The sequence below is a fragment of the Alligator mississippiensis genome, chromosome 1, assembly GCF_030867095.1.
Source record: "Alligator mississippiensis isolate rAllMis1 chromosome 1, rAllMis1, whole genome shotgun sequence".
Classification (NCBI taxonomy): Eukaryota; Metazoa; Chordata; order Crocodylia; family Alligatoridae; genus Alligator; species Alligator mississippiensis.
The window spans coordinates 65,866,215-65,878,554 of record NC_081824.1 but is presented as its reverse complement, the minus strand read 5'-3'; the positions used below and the strand labels follow the sequence as shown (position 1 = coordinate 65,878,554).

The following is a 12,340-nucleotide window of genomic DNA, read 5'->3' as shown; positions in this document are numbered from 1 at the left end:
GGCTTCGTGGCTGGCAGCAAGCTGCCTAGAGCTCAGGCCAGCAGTGGTGTGCTGAGCAAAATGGCTTTGCAGGCCATGCTTGGCACACATGCCAGAGGTTGCTGACCCCGCCTTAGGATATGCATACAGCACATGAGCAGCCAGTTGGGACAGTCTTGCACTAGATCATGCTTCAAATAAAATGAAGTTTACACTCTGAAAAAGTCTTTCTACCAAGAACCAGGAGACTCCTTTATTTTCTATGTGAAGATGCAAAGTTTTCAACATACTTAAAAAAAATTTAATGTGGTAAGAAGCAGCATAAAGACAGATGTGTGTGTGAAGCTGTGATAATCAAAATTAAAACATCAGAAGAAAACTGGAAATTAAATGGGATCGCATCAAAATAACTGCTTTGAATAAAAATTTCCACCAAATGAGAAGACAAATACAAAGCACCATCAGGCATTTGAAACTATACTATCAGAAAAAAAACCCAAAAGAACTAAGTAGCAGCAATTTCTCTCCAGTTAAGAATATAGGGCAGCAGTAGTATTCTAGCTTCCTAAAAGGAGTAGCTTTTGAAAGGTCTTATAAAACTCTTTAGAGGAATAGGTAATATGTAGGGAAAAGTTGTATATTATTTAAATAATTGTTTTCAGTGTTTAGAAAAGATATGCTTATACAAGTCTCTCAGAAAGGATCAAGTATGAACTATAAGAAGGATGAGAATTGGTCCCAGTTAGTTTACAACTAAATTATGTAACTAGTATAAGTTTCAAATAATTTATGAAATAGAAGATTGATACAATTTTCACAGATACGCTAAATGAGAAATTAAAAGGGCAATATATACTGACCAGCTATTTAGGAGGCTGCAACAAATGTTTTTCCTAAGCCTAGCAGTATACAGATCAATTTCTTATCAGACATGTACATTCAGAATAAGGCAAATCTCCTATCATCTTTCCATAGTCTTCCATACCCTCAGGTGCCCAGGCCGCTCAGGCTGTCACCACTGTCCAACTTGCAAGCTTGGATGCCCGCAAAGCAGATCAGAGTTGGTGGAGTTTATTTCTTGACAGCATTCCTAGGTTCACTCCAGAGGCCATATAGATATATCCTGCATCTTTCTCTACTACTTAAATCCATTTGTTATGCTTGATGGAATATTGCTTTTATTAAAAAGCATTGCTCACTGTAGCAGGACACTAAGGTATGCCTGCTCATTTAAGGTTGAACAAGCCTAGTCCAGAGCTCCCCAGCTGCAGGTTGCCAGGGTAATACCTGCAGGAGTCACATGGAGGCAGGGCTCCGGGATATATAGGCTCAGGGCTGGAGATAGCAGGACACTTTCTCTCTGGCAACTGCCAGAGGAGGAGCTCTTGCTTGTGAAGGCTGCTTGAGTACCAGTGCTTTTTGCTTTGCTACTCAAGTGCTGTGAGACTTTAGGAACCTGTCAGCTACTTAAGACTATGGGAGCATGCTATATTAAGGGTGTAAGTTTGATCCTAAAGGAGGCGTAGTACTGTTGCTGTTGATGATACTTAAGTTATAACCTAGAAGCTTTTGTTTGTGTTTCTGTTTACACTGGAGGACCAGGGTGAGGCTATAAGGGGAGGTTTGGAGGCCTCATTAGTACCTGGAGATAAGATCCTAGAATTTGGGTAGTGTTAGAGAGAGAGAGAGAATTGCCCTAGTGGTGCAGATACAAGGGGTGCAGAGAGGCCGAGAGCCACAAGGGCACAGATATGAGGTTGCAGAGAGCCCTAGAGCTAGAGGAGCACAGCGAGCCCTAGCTCAGAGGGGTGAAGATATAAGGGTGCAGAAAACCCTAGAGCCAGAGTAGTGCAGATGCAAGAGCGCAAAGTGCCCTAGCATCAGAGGAGTACGGGCACAAGAGTGCAGAGAGAGTCTAGTGCCAGCAAGGTGTAAATACAGGGGTGTAGAACCTAACACCAGAGTGGTGCAGAAGTGATAGATGGTAGTAACACCTGCGAGGCTTGGGACACAATAAAGGGTGGAGTTGTGTGAGAACCCTAGAAATTGGAATATTAAAACGGGCAGCTTCTTGCTTAGAAATAACTTAGTCATTACATCAAAGGCATGGCAAGCAAGATAGGTGAGCAGCCCATTGTGATGATCAGCCTTGAGATATACACCTGTTACATTCATATAGAGATGAGATGCCTGATGATGATGATGATGATATTAATAATGAGGGATAGCTAAAATTTAAGCAATTTTTCACTTCAAAACAGAACTCAATCTCCATTTACTTGATACAGAAGTGAGGTGCCCTCTTAAAAATTATGGCACTTAATCCAAATTACTGAAAATTTACAAGTAAATATATTAGTCCAGCAGTGCTCAGTCCCTGGCCTGCAGCACAGTGCCATCTTGCACACAGAGCACCCCAGAGGTCTGCAAGTTTGGTAATGAAGGAGTGGTGAGATCACTCTCCTGTTGCCAAATTTCCAAACCCGTGGGGAAACCCAGGCCTGCACACTGGATCACATCCCTGATCCCACTGCACAGGGCCAGGTGAGGTGGTACCAGGCTCCAGGGCATGGTGGCAGGAGGAAGTAGGGCCAGGTCTCAGATCCCAATCCTGGCTTGTGGGACATAATTTAGCTGATGGACTGGTCCTACTCCATGCATCTGGCCCACCAGGTAAAAAAGGTTGAGCACTACTGTATTAGTCTGTCTATTATTAAAAAAAAAAAAAAAAAAAAGCAGCAGAAACAATTAAGACATTTAGAATCCTAATGTCAGATTCTCTAGTAGGTTATTTTAAAAAAAATACACAGCAAACACTTGCTGAAATTGTATGTGTATAGATAGTTTTTGGTTAAGTAATCACCTTTCACTAAGGTTCCTCACTAAGCTGGCAAATAAATCTTCAAAAAAATAAATCACATGAAATTTACCCTCCTCTTTAAAATATCTGTCTTTTCATGATTGCCACTACCCTTCCCAAAGAGTTAGATTCAGACTGAGAAGGCACCCCAATAAGACATGTGACAAGGATGGAGAAAATGTTTTAACAGAAAATACTACAAACCCAAGAAATTAAGAATTAAATAAAATCCAAACATGTAAAAAAGATAGGAAGCAAACAACTAGGGAATAAAGAAAACTGTAATTCTACATAATTAGAAAAAGATGTGAAGAAATCTTGTTTCTTTGAAAGTAATTTTTTATCCTGTCTGGAATTACAAAAATTAAATACCATGTTGTCACTCTACAGTTATTGCATAGTAACATTATTCTATGGCAGAATTAAAGTTGTTTGGCTGCTTTAACTTTATTTGCTTACCTTAAAATGTTCACATTTAATTTACATTTTTAACTCTTAATTTCCCCAATATATGTTGTTTGTTTTGAGAATAATTACAGCATCTGTGAAATAGGTATTTTCTATCATTTCCAATTTAATATAATCTTTTGTCCACAAAGAACAGCTAAAAACAAACAAGTTATTTCAAATGAGATTTTACTTGTTCAGCATTAAATTACTGAAAAGTCTTTTTAAAAAACAAAACCCAAAAAACCCCCAAAACAGACTGTTATAATACTGTAGCCTAGTAATAATAGTAATTTACAAAAAAAATAGTAATGCTAGAGTGGTGTGACAGGTGTGATGGTCCAGAAAAAATGCAAGAGGAAAGGATTTTGTTAGTGATATCTTCTATTGGATCAACTATATAATTGGGAAAGATGAATTGTCCATTGTCAAGTCTTCCTTTTTACAAAAATCTTATTTTTATAATTAAACATTTTTACTTTCAATATCTTAGATAAAATTATCCTTACTCTTTCTCTGTATCTCCTTCGCTTTCTTCTCCATGATCAAAGCTCCAATTATTTTTGAAACCTCCATCTCTCCTGGAATGTGATCTATCCAAGGCTGAAATGAGAACAAGTTAAATCTAAGTCTTGATTTCAAGCCAGGTCTCTAACCAATACAAACCTGAAAGCTAAAGTAACATGACTTATTTTCCAAGACATTTTTTTCAGCAATAAAGCATTTAAATATACTTTAGCACCCTGGTGTCAGATGAGTGGCTCATAGCCCATCTGTACACCAGATAGGGCTCAGGACGCTGAAACCACCCCCTGCATGCTGGGATTAGACCCTAAGGACCCAGCACCACCCCTTCCAACCCACCAGGACTGGGTCTCAGGGAGAGGGCAGGTACCACTCACTTCTGTGCCGAGACTGGGTGTTGAGGGGTCAGCACTCCCCACCCCCGCACCAAGACTGGGCACTTGGAACCCGAACTGCCCCTGCCCAGCCCTGTGCACTAGGATCAAGTGCCAGATTCAGTACACAGGACCCAAATCTACATATGTCTCCAGTTTTTGCAGGAAGGGAAGAGGCAATTAATGCTGCCACCACTCCCCCACCACCAAGTTTCCAGACTCACAGGGAACCCCACACACGGGATCACTTGGTGCTGTAGGCCAGACCTGGCCCACAGACCAGAAGTTGAGCACCTCGGACTCAGCAGAATAAGTTTACAGATCACAGAACTGGCTAGTTTTTAAATCACGTACACATAATATAACAACACCTGTGAACACCTTTAACAAACTAATACAATGCTTTTTCTCTCTCATCTCATATCCCACCGTTACCTTGAGTAGCGATATACTTAACAACACATTATTAAAAAGAAAAAAACACTAAGTGAAGCACAAAAAGAGATGTGAACGTGCAGTGACTGCTGACTGTTTTTTGACATTTGTCCTTTCAAAGTTTCCCTTTATACATACTAAGTTTCACTGGGTCTTTAACTATCATATTTTTTCCCCATACGAAATGTGCACCTTACCCAACCCTCCCATCACCCTCCTCCCTCCCCGCTCCCCTCCCCCACCCCCAAAAGAGTCAGCTCCACAAAACTGCATGTATTAAGTTGGAAAGCTGATTTTCTGCCCAAGATAGAAGTGCCTTGCTTTGATTCCTGTCCAGTGCAACAGGTCTGGTATTAGTATTCAGGGAGCTGAAGAAGTTGATTGATACAGTGGCACCATTGTTCATCACTACAGAGGTGTTTACAATGGTCTCTCCTTTTTAAGGGTCCACTAACCAAGCTAACCATTCCTAAGACAATTTTACTGTCTACTAGGGCTTCTAGTCTATTCTCCTATTTTACAGCTTATGAGTTCTTTTCAAAATCATAGGTGTGTCCTCCTACTTCCAGTGGAGACCAGTCTTCAGTGTAACTACGGTTTCAGTTAAGCAGGGAGTTTAAACCATTTTCCAAATACAACTACCAAAGCATATACCAATTTTTTTTTATTTTTTTTTTTTGCCTATTAACTGATATTAATAACCTACAAGGACCCAATTCTTGCAAACAGGTCAGTGGCAATGGAGGCAGCAGCAATCCCTCAATTCAAGGATGATCTCTACCATGGCTCACGCATCTAATCCTTGAGCCACCGACCTCATCCACAGAAGTGGCAGGTCCTTCCACAGGGGTAAGTGGGCCATAGGCTAGGATTTCTCTCTTTTTTCAGCATGTCTTTTTTTCATCGCGATCTCCAGAAAGACAGCAAGATCCAGGCCTACAATGCAGTCATCATCCCTGCTCTCCTCTACAGATGTAAAACATGGGTGACCAACCACAGTCATCTCAAGAGCCTGGAGATGTATCGCCAGCAATGATCCTCCACATCAAATAGGAAGATAGCCACACAAACCCCAGCATCCTTCCTGAAGCCAGTGCTGCCACCACTGAGTTGGTGACCCTCAAGCACCAGCTTTGCTGGGCTGGACATTGTATGTGAATGCTCAACTCCCAAAACAAGTGCTCTCCTCCCAGTTTAGTTGTGGCCTGCAATCTTGTGGTGGCCAGAGGAAGGTCTACAAGAACATATTGATGGCATACCTCAAGAAAACAGATGCCAACATCTAGAGCTGGAAGGAGCTGGCTGCCAGCTGACTTCAATGATGCCCCAACCTCAACTAAGCAGCAGCCCATTTTGAGGTAAAGCAACTTGCCTTTGAATTAAAGAAGAGATGGTAGAGGAAGGAAAACCAGAGGAATCCCATCTTATAGTCTCCCCTGTAGAAAGACCTGCAACTTCTGTGGACAGATATGTGGCTCAAAGATTAGCCTTTTAAATCATCTCAAGACCCATTAATGAGCCATGATATAGATTAATTTTGAATCAAGGAACTGCCAACAACAATATGATTTTGGATAAGAAGCATGAATGAGTACAGACACTACAGTATTAGCAATATGTCAGGAGAGATTTAGGCTGCATACAGACATTCAAATAATCTAGGAGAATTCTACCAGGTTTGTTTTCCTAGTAGAGAAACTTACTGAGAGCAGTGTGTACAAACATTCAAACGCTGAGACCCTGAAGAGTGGTACGCTTGCAGCCAGAGGGGGGCCCTGTACAGCCAGAGGACACTGTGCAGCCAGAGGAGGGCCCTGTGCACACATCTCTGCAGACTCCCTTTGTCTGGGAACAGATGGTAGCAGTGCATTGGGCAGCCTTAACTGGCTGCCTCAAAATGCCTATGGTCACCTTTTCTTCCCTTGCAACATAACATGGGGATTGTGAAGGGGGAGATGTTCTGAGCAGCGAAGTCCAGAGAGTGACACACTGTCTCTGATGAGCAAGGGAAGGGGGGGGGGGGCGTAGAGAGAATGCTGGAGGACTATGTTCTCATCTAAGATGAATACACAGCATATACAGACATTTGCTCTCTCAGGGGAAATTCTTCTGTCAGCGACTTAAACCGGGAAGTTGACTAGGTTATTTTTTCCTAGAGTGGTCATTTTTACTCTGGGAGAAGAAATCTGAACTTCTTCATGCTCATGGTTTCTTCTGGGAGAGCAGCATTTCTCCCAAAAGAAACTGACTGTCTGTTTGAGGCTTTCAGAAGCTTCCAGGATTTCAGAGATTTTACATGCAGGAATACAAACACACAGTTTTAAGGCAAGTAAAATGCATGGCTGGAATGCTGATGGCTAAATTTGGTAGGGGTGCACCGATAAAGATTTTGGGGGCCAATACCGATAGCCAATATTTAAAGACGAATATCGGCTGATACCTATCCAATACAGCTGCCTCCAGCTGGTAAATCCAGTGTGGTGGAAGAGGAGGAAAGAGGTATGGGGGGCAGGCCAGAACAACAGCCCCCACAGTGAGGGAAGGGGCAAGGGCAGACGCTACCCAGGTGGGCTGGTGGCATGGGACAGAGGTGCAGCTCATGGGGGTGGGGCGGCTCCTAGTGCTGCTTGCACCCCAGGAGGGCGGGGGGGCAGGCTGGAACTGACACTGTGAGGCTCTTCTCAATGGGGGCTGGGCTTAGAGTGGGTGCCAGCAGCGCTGGAAGGGGCTGCAGCCACCCCAAATTTTGCGGCCACTCTGCTCCCAGTCCCATGCCACCAGGCGCAGCCCGGCTCTAATCCCACCTCCACCCATGTGCTGGGAAGAGCCAAGGCTGCGCCGGGAGGCTGGAGGCAGCAGTGGCACTGGAAGCAAAGCTGCAGTGAAATCTGGGGTAGCTGCAGCCCCTCTTTCAGCACACGCTCTGAGCCCAGCCCAGCCAAAAAGAGCTGCAAGCAGTGCCAAAAGAGCCTCAGAGCGGGCACCAGCAGCACTGGGAGGGGGCTGTATCTACCCTAAATTTCACTGCAGCTCCGCACCCAATGCTGCCGCTGCTACTAGTCACCCAGCACAGCCTCAGCTCTTCCCAGCGAATGGGTGCAGATAGGACATAGAGCCAGGTTGTACCTGGGGCACAGGACTGGAAGTGGAGTGGCAGTGAAATTTGGGGTGACTGCACCCCCTCCCAGTGCCACCAGCATCCACTCCAAGCCCAGCCCCTGCCAAGAGCTGCACAGCACCAGCTCGGGCCCACCCACTCACCCTACACAGATCTGGGGGGCAAACAGCTCCCCTACCATCCTGGAGTGCAAACAGCGGCAAGAGCTGCTCCTCCCACCATGAGCCGTACCTCCGTCCCCACCCCATGGGCAGCGCCTGCTTCTACCCCCTCCCTCACCATGGGGGTATTGATTTGCCTCCCCACCACATCCCTTCCCTCCCTGCTTCCCTTCCAATTTACCAGCTGGAGGCAGCCATGAGTGCAGCATGGACATTTATCAGCCAAAATACAAGGCTCCATCATACCAGTATCCGATACAGCAAATTTTCTTTATAGTTTCATAGTTGGTAGGGTCGGAAGGGACCTAAGCAGGTCATCAAGTCTGACCCCCTGCCATGGGCAAGAAAGAGTGCAGGGGTCAAATGACCCTGGCTAGGTGATTGTCTAACCTGTTTTGAAGACCCCCAGGGTAGAGGTGAGCATCACTTCCCTAAGAAGTTGGTTCCAGCTCCTAGTCTTGCCTCCTGATGTCTACCCTGAAACTCCTCTCAGTCAACTTATGGCCGTTATTCCTTGTAACTCCTGGTAGTGCTTGAGGGAACAGGGACTCTCCCATTGCCTGTTGGTCCCCCTTGGCCAGTTTGTAGGTGGCCACCAGATCCCCTCTCAGCCTTTGTGTAGGATGAACAGGTTCAGGTCCTGTAGCCTCTCCTTATAGGGCCTACCCTGCTGCCCCTTGATCATGATGAGTGGCCCTCCTCTGGACCCTCTCTCTATGCTAGCCACATCACTCCTGAAGTGCGGCACCCAGAACTGGACGCAGTACTCTAGCTGCGGCTTGACCAGTGTCGCAAAGAGGGGGAGGATCACCTCCTTGGACCGGCTCGTGATGCATCTATGAATGCATAACAAGGTGCGGTTAGCCTTCTTGACCATATCCCCACATTGGCGGCCCATGTTCATCCTGGAATCAATAGCGACTCCAAGATCCTTTTCTGCCTGTGCTGACAAGAAGGGAGTTCCCCAGCCTGTAGATATGCTATTGTTTTTTTCTCCCCAGGTGTAATACCTTGCACTTGTCCGTATCGAAACCTATCCTATTCTCATCCAACCACCTCTGTAACCTGTCCAGATCTAGTTGTAGCCTGTCCCTATCTTCTAGTGTACTCACTTCTCCCAACATCTTAGTGTCATCTGCAAACTTGTACAAGGTGCTTTTCACCCCCTTGGCCAAGTCGCCGATGAAGATACTGAACAGTGGGGGCCCAAGGACCGAGCCCAGGGGAACCCCACTGCCCATGTCCCACCAGGTCGAAAATGACACATCCACCACTACTCTCCGAGTGCAGCCATCCAGCTAATTAGTGACCCATCTGGCTGTGTGGCGTCGACACCACATTCGCCTAATTTTTTAATGAGGATGGGGTGAGAGACAGTGTTGAAGGCCTTCCTAAAGTCCAGAAAGACCACAATTTATATCAGTACCGATCCGATATCGGACCGATGTATTGGTGCACTTCTAGAATTCAGTTTCAGAGACAGGTAGGTTTGAGCACCTCCAAACTGCCTAAATATATTTTATATAAGAGTAGGTCACCTGGCCTTTACCTACCTTTTTACATATGTGGTAACACAAGCGATCAGGCAAAATTCCCTTATTAACTAGAAATTTTTTGGGACTGTGCATCTTGGAATTTATCCAGCCACAAACTTTTTAACAAATCTAATGAGGAAGCAAAATATGTGTATGGCCATTATCTAGAGCAGTAATTCTCAATCAGGGTGCTGTGAAATCCTTTTAAGGGTGACATAAATACTGCATCATATCTCCTATTTCACACTTGAAAACAAATGCTGCTTTCCAACACTCACTAAAGGATGGACTCAGTGTTGGGGACCTTGGCTAGGTACCATCGAATACCTGATCTGCAACTTCTAAGCAAGCTAATAAAGAACCTGCAAAAACAAATAAAAAAAAAACCCAGAAAAATCCTCAGTCATCACCTATCAGGAGCTGGAATCCTGGTTCCTTTCTAGTTTAGCCTAAAGCACTGTGTGCAGAGATAGCAGTTCCTGTCCTAGCAACATATTCTCCTCAGATGTAGGTTCTATGTTTATCTTCATCTTACTGGATGTTACTACACTATTCCTTGCAGCTGGTCAGCAAATACTCCTGTCTTGCAACCAAAATAAGCCACCCTGAACAAGCTCCAATGCTTCTTGGATTGAGCTCCAGGTTCATGATGATCAACTGCTGCATGAGCTCCAGAGCTGAACCACAGCTTTAGTCTTTTCACTGCATGAATTAAATTCTAAATTCAAATTCTAAATTTGATCTAAATTACCTGGACATCTGCTGGAAGGAGCAGTCAGCCAGGTCGGACCGCTTACAGAGGTTCCTGGATGAGATACAGGACCTCCACTTAACCCAAGAGGTGCACAGTCCCGCCAGGGGGAATGCCCTGCTGGATCTGGTTCTGGCCACAGGTGATGACCTGATGAGGGGACTCCAGGTTCTTGACCATCTGGGTGACAGTGATCATCGCCTACTGGAATTCACCAAACAGCGCAGGGTATCAAGGGCCTGCAGTAAGGCAGTAGCCCTTGACTTCAAGAGGGCCAACTTCAACAGGTTGAGGAGATTGGTAGCAGAGGCACTGGGGTCTTGGAGAGTTGGGGAACTGGGTGTCCAAGATGAGTGGTCGTTCCTTAAGGAGATGATCCTCCGTGCCCAAGGGGTGACAGTCCCAGTGCAAATCAAAGGGGGCAAAAGTGCTCAAAAGCCCCCCTGGCTCACCAAAGGCATTCAGGAACACCTGAAAGCCAAAAAAGAGGCGTACACACAGTTGAAGGGAGGAACTATCACCAAAGAGGAGTTTACCTCCATCGCTCAGGCTTCTAGGGGGGCTGTTAGGAAAGTTAAGGCAGATATGGAAGTAGGGCTAACATCAAAGACAACAAAAAGTCATTTTTTAACTACATAGGGCGTATGAAGAAAGCACTGGGTAATGTGGAGTCCCTGCAGGATACAGTAAGCAACCTGGTGGTTGCACCAGAGGAAAAGGCAGATGTTTTTAACAATTTCTTTGCCTCCATTGTTTATACAGGGACCAAGACTCCCCCCACTGAAAATCAAGATGGACTCAGGAGAGACTCTGACAGGCCTAGGGTCAGGGAGGACCAAGTTAGGGAACTTCTGGAGGGGCTGGACATGTTCAAATCAGCAGGTCCAGAAGCTCTTCACCCAAGGGTGCTGAGGGAATTGGCAGGAGTTATTGAGGGGCCCCTGGCACAGCTTTACGAGCACTTGTGGTGCTCTGGCCAGATGCCAGATGACTGGAAGAGGGCCAACGTGGTCCCCATTTTCAAAAAAGGGAGGAGAGAGGACCTGGGCAAATATAGGCCCGTTAATCTTACTTCGATCCTGGGGAAGCTCGTTGAGAGCACATATGGAAAGGACCGGCAGGAGGGACGATACTCAGCGGCAACCAGCATGAGTTCATTAGGGACAGGTCCTGTCAGACCAACCTGACTGCCTTCTATGGATCAGGTCATGAAATCATTGGATGCAGGTGACACAGTGGATGTAGTCTTTCTGGACTTCAGCAAGGCCTTTGACACTGTTTCCCACCCCATTCTCATTAAAAAGCTAGGCAACTGTGGCATTGATACCTACACAGTCAGATGGGTTGCAAATTGGCTGAGGGACTGCACCCAGAGAGTGGTGGTGGACGGGTCATATTCCACCTGGAGGGATGGGGGCAGTGGGGTCCCCCAGGGCTCAATCCTTGGGCCTGCACTGTTTAATCTCTTTATTAGCGACTTGGACAAGAGGGTGAAAAGCACCCTGTTCAAATTCGCTGATGACACCAAGATCTGGGGCGACGTGGGCACACTAGAAGGGAGGGACAGGATACAGCTGGACCTAGACAGGTTACAGGGGTGGGTGGATGAGAATAGGATGGGATTCAATACCAACAAGTGCAGGGTACTGCACTTGGGCAGTAAGAATCAGCAGCATACCTATAGGCTGGGGAACTCCCTTCTTAAAAGCACAGTGGCAGAAAGAGATCTTGGAGTCATTATTGATTCCAAGATGAACATGGGCCGCCAATGTGAGGATGCAGTCAGTAAGGCCAACCGCACCTTGTCATGCATCCACAGATGCATCATGAGCAGGGCTAAGGAGGTGATCCTTCCCCTCTATGCGACACTGGTCAGGTCACAGTTGGAGTACTGCATCCAGTTCTGGGCGCCGCGCTTTAGGAGGGATGTGGCCAGTATCAAGAGGGTCCAGAGGAGGGCCACTTGCATGATCCGGGGACAACAGGGCAAACCCTATGACGAGAGGCTACGGAGCCTGAACCTGTTCAGCCTCCACAAGAGAAGGCTGAGAGGGGACCTGGTGGCCGTCTACAAACTTACCAAGGGGGACCAGCGGGGAATGGGAGAGACTGTTCCCCTGAGCACCTCCTGGAGTAACAAGGAATAATGGCCATA

The 12,340-nt window shown here is 46.0% G+C and overlaps 1 protein-coding gene across 11 annotated transcripts in view; it reads right to left on the bottom strand.

Moving 5' to 3' along the window:
- Positions 1-12,340, bottom strand: part of SENP6 (SUMO specific peptidase 6) — a 134,354-nt gene that overhangs the window by 104,276 nt on the left and 17,738 nt on the right. For all 11 annotated transcript variants that reach the window (XR_002093305.2, XM_059731276.1, XM_059731293.1 and 8 more), the window contains exon 2: positions 3,796-3,889. Coding sequence is in view for 10 of the 11 variants with exons in the window: in XM_059731276.1 (XP_059587259.1) it covers positions 3,796-3,889 (94 nt within the window). In the remaining variant the exon portion in view is untranslated. The remainder of the gene's footprint in view (positions 1-3,795; positions 3,890-12,340) is intronic.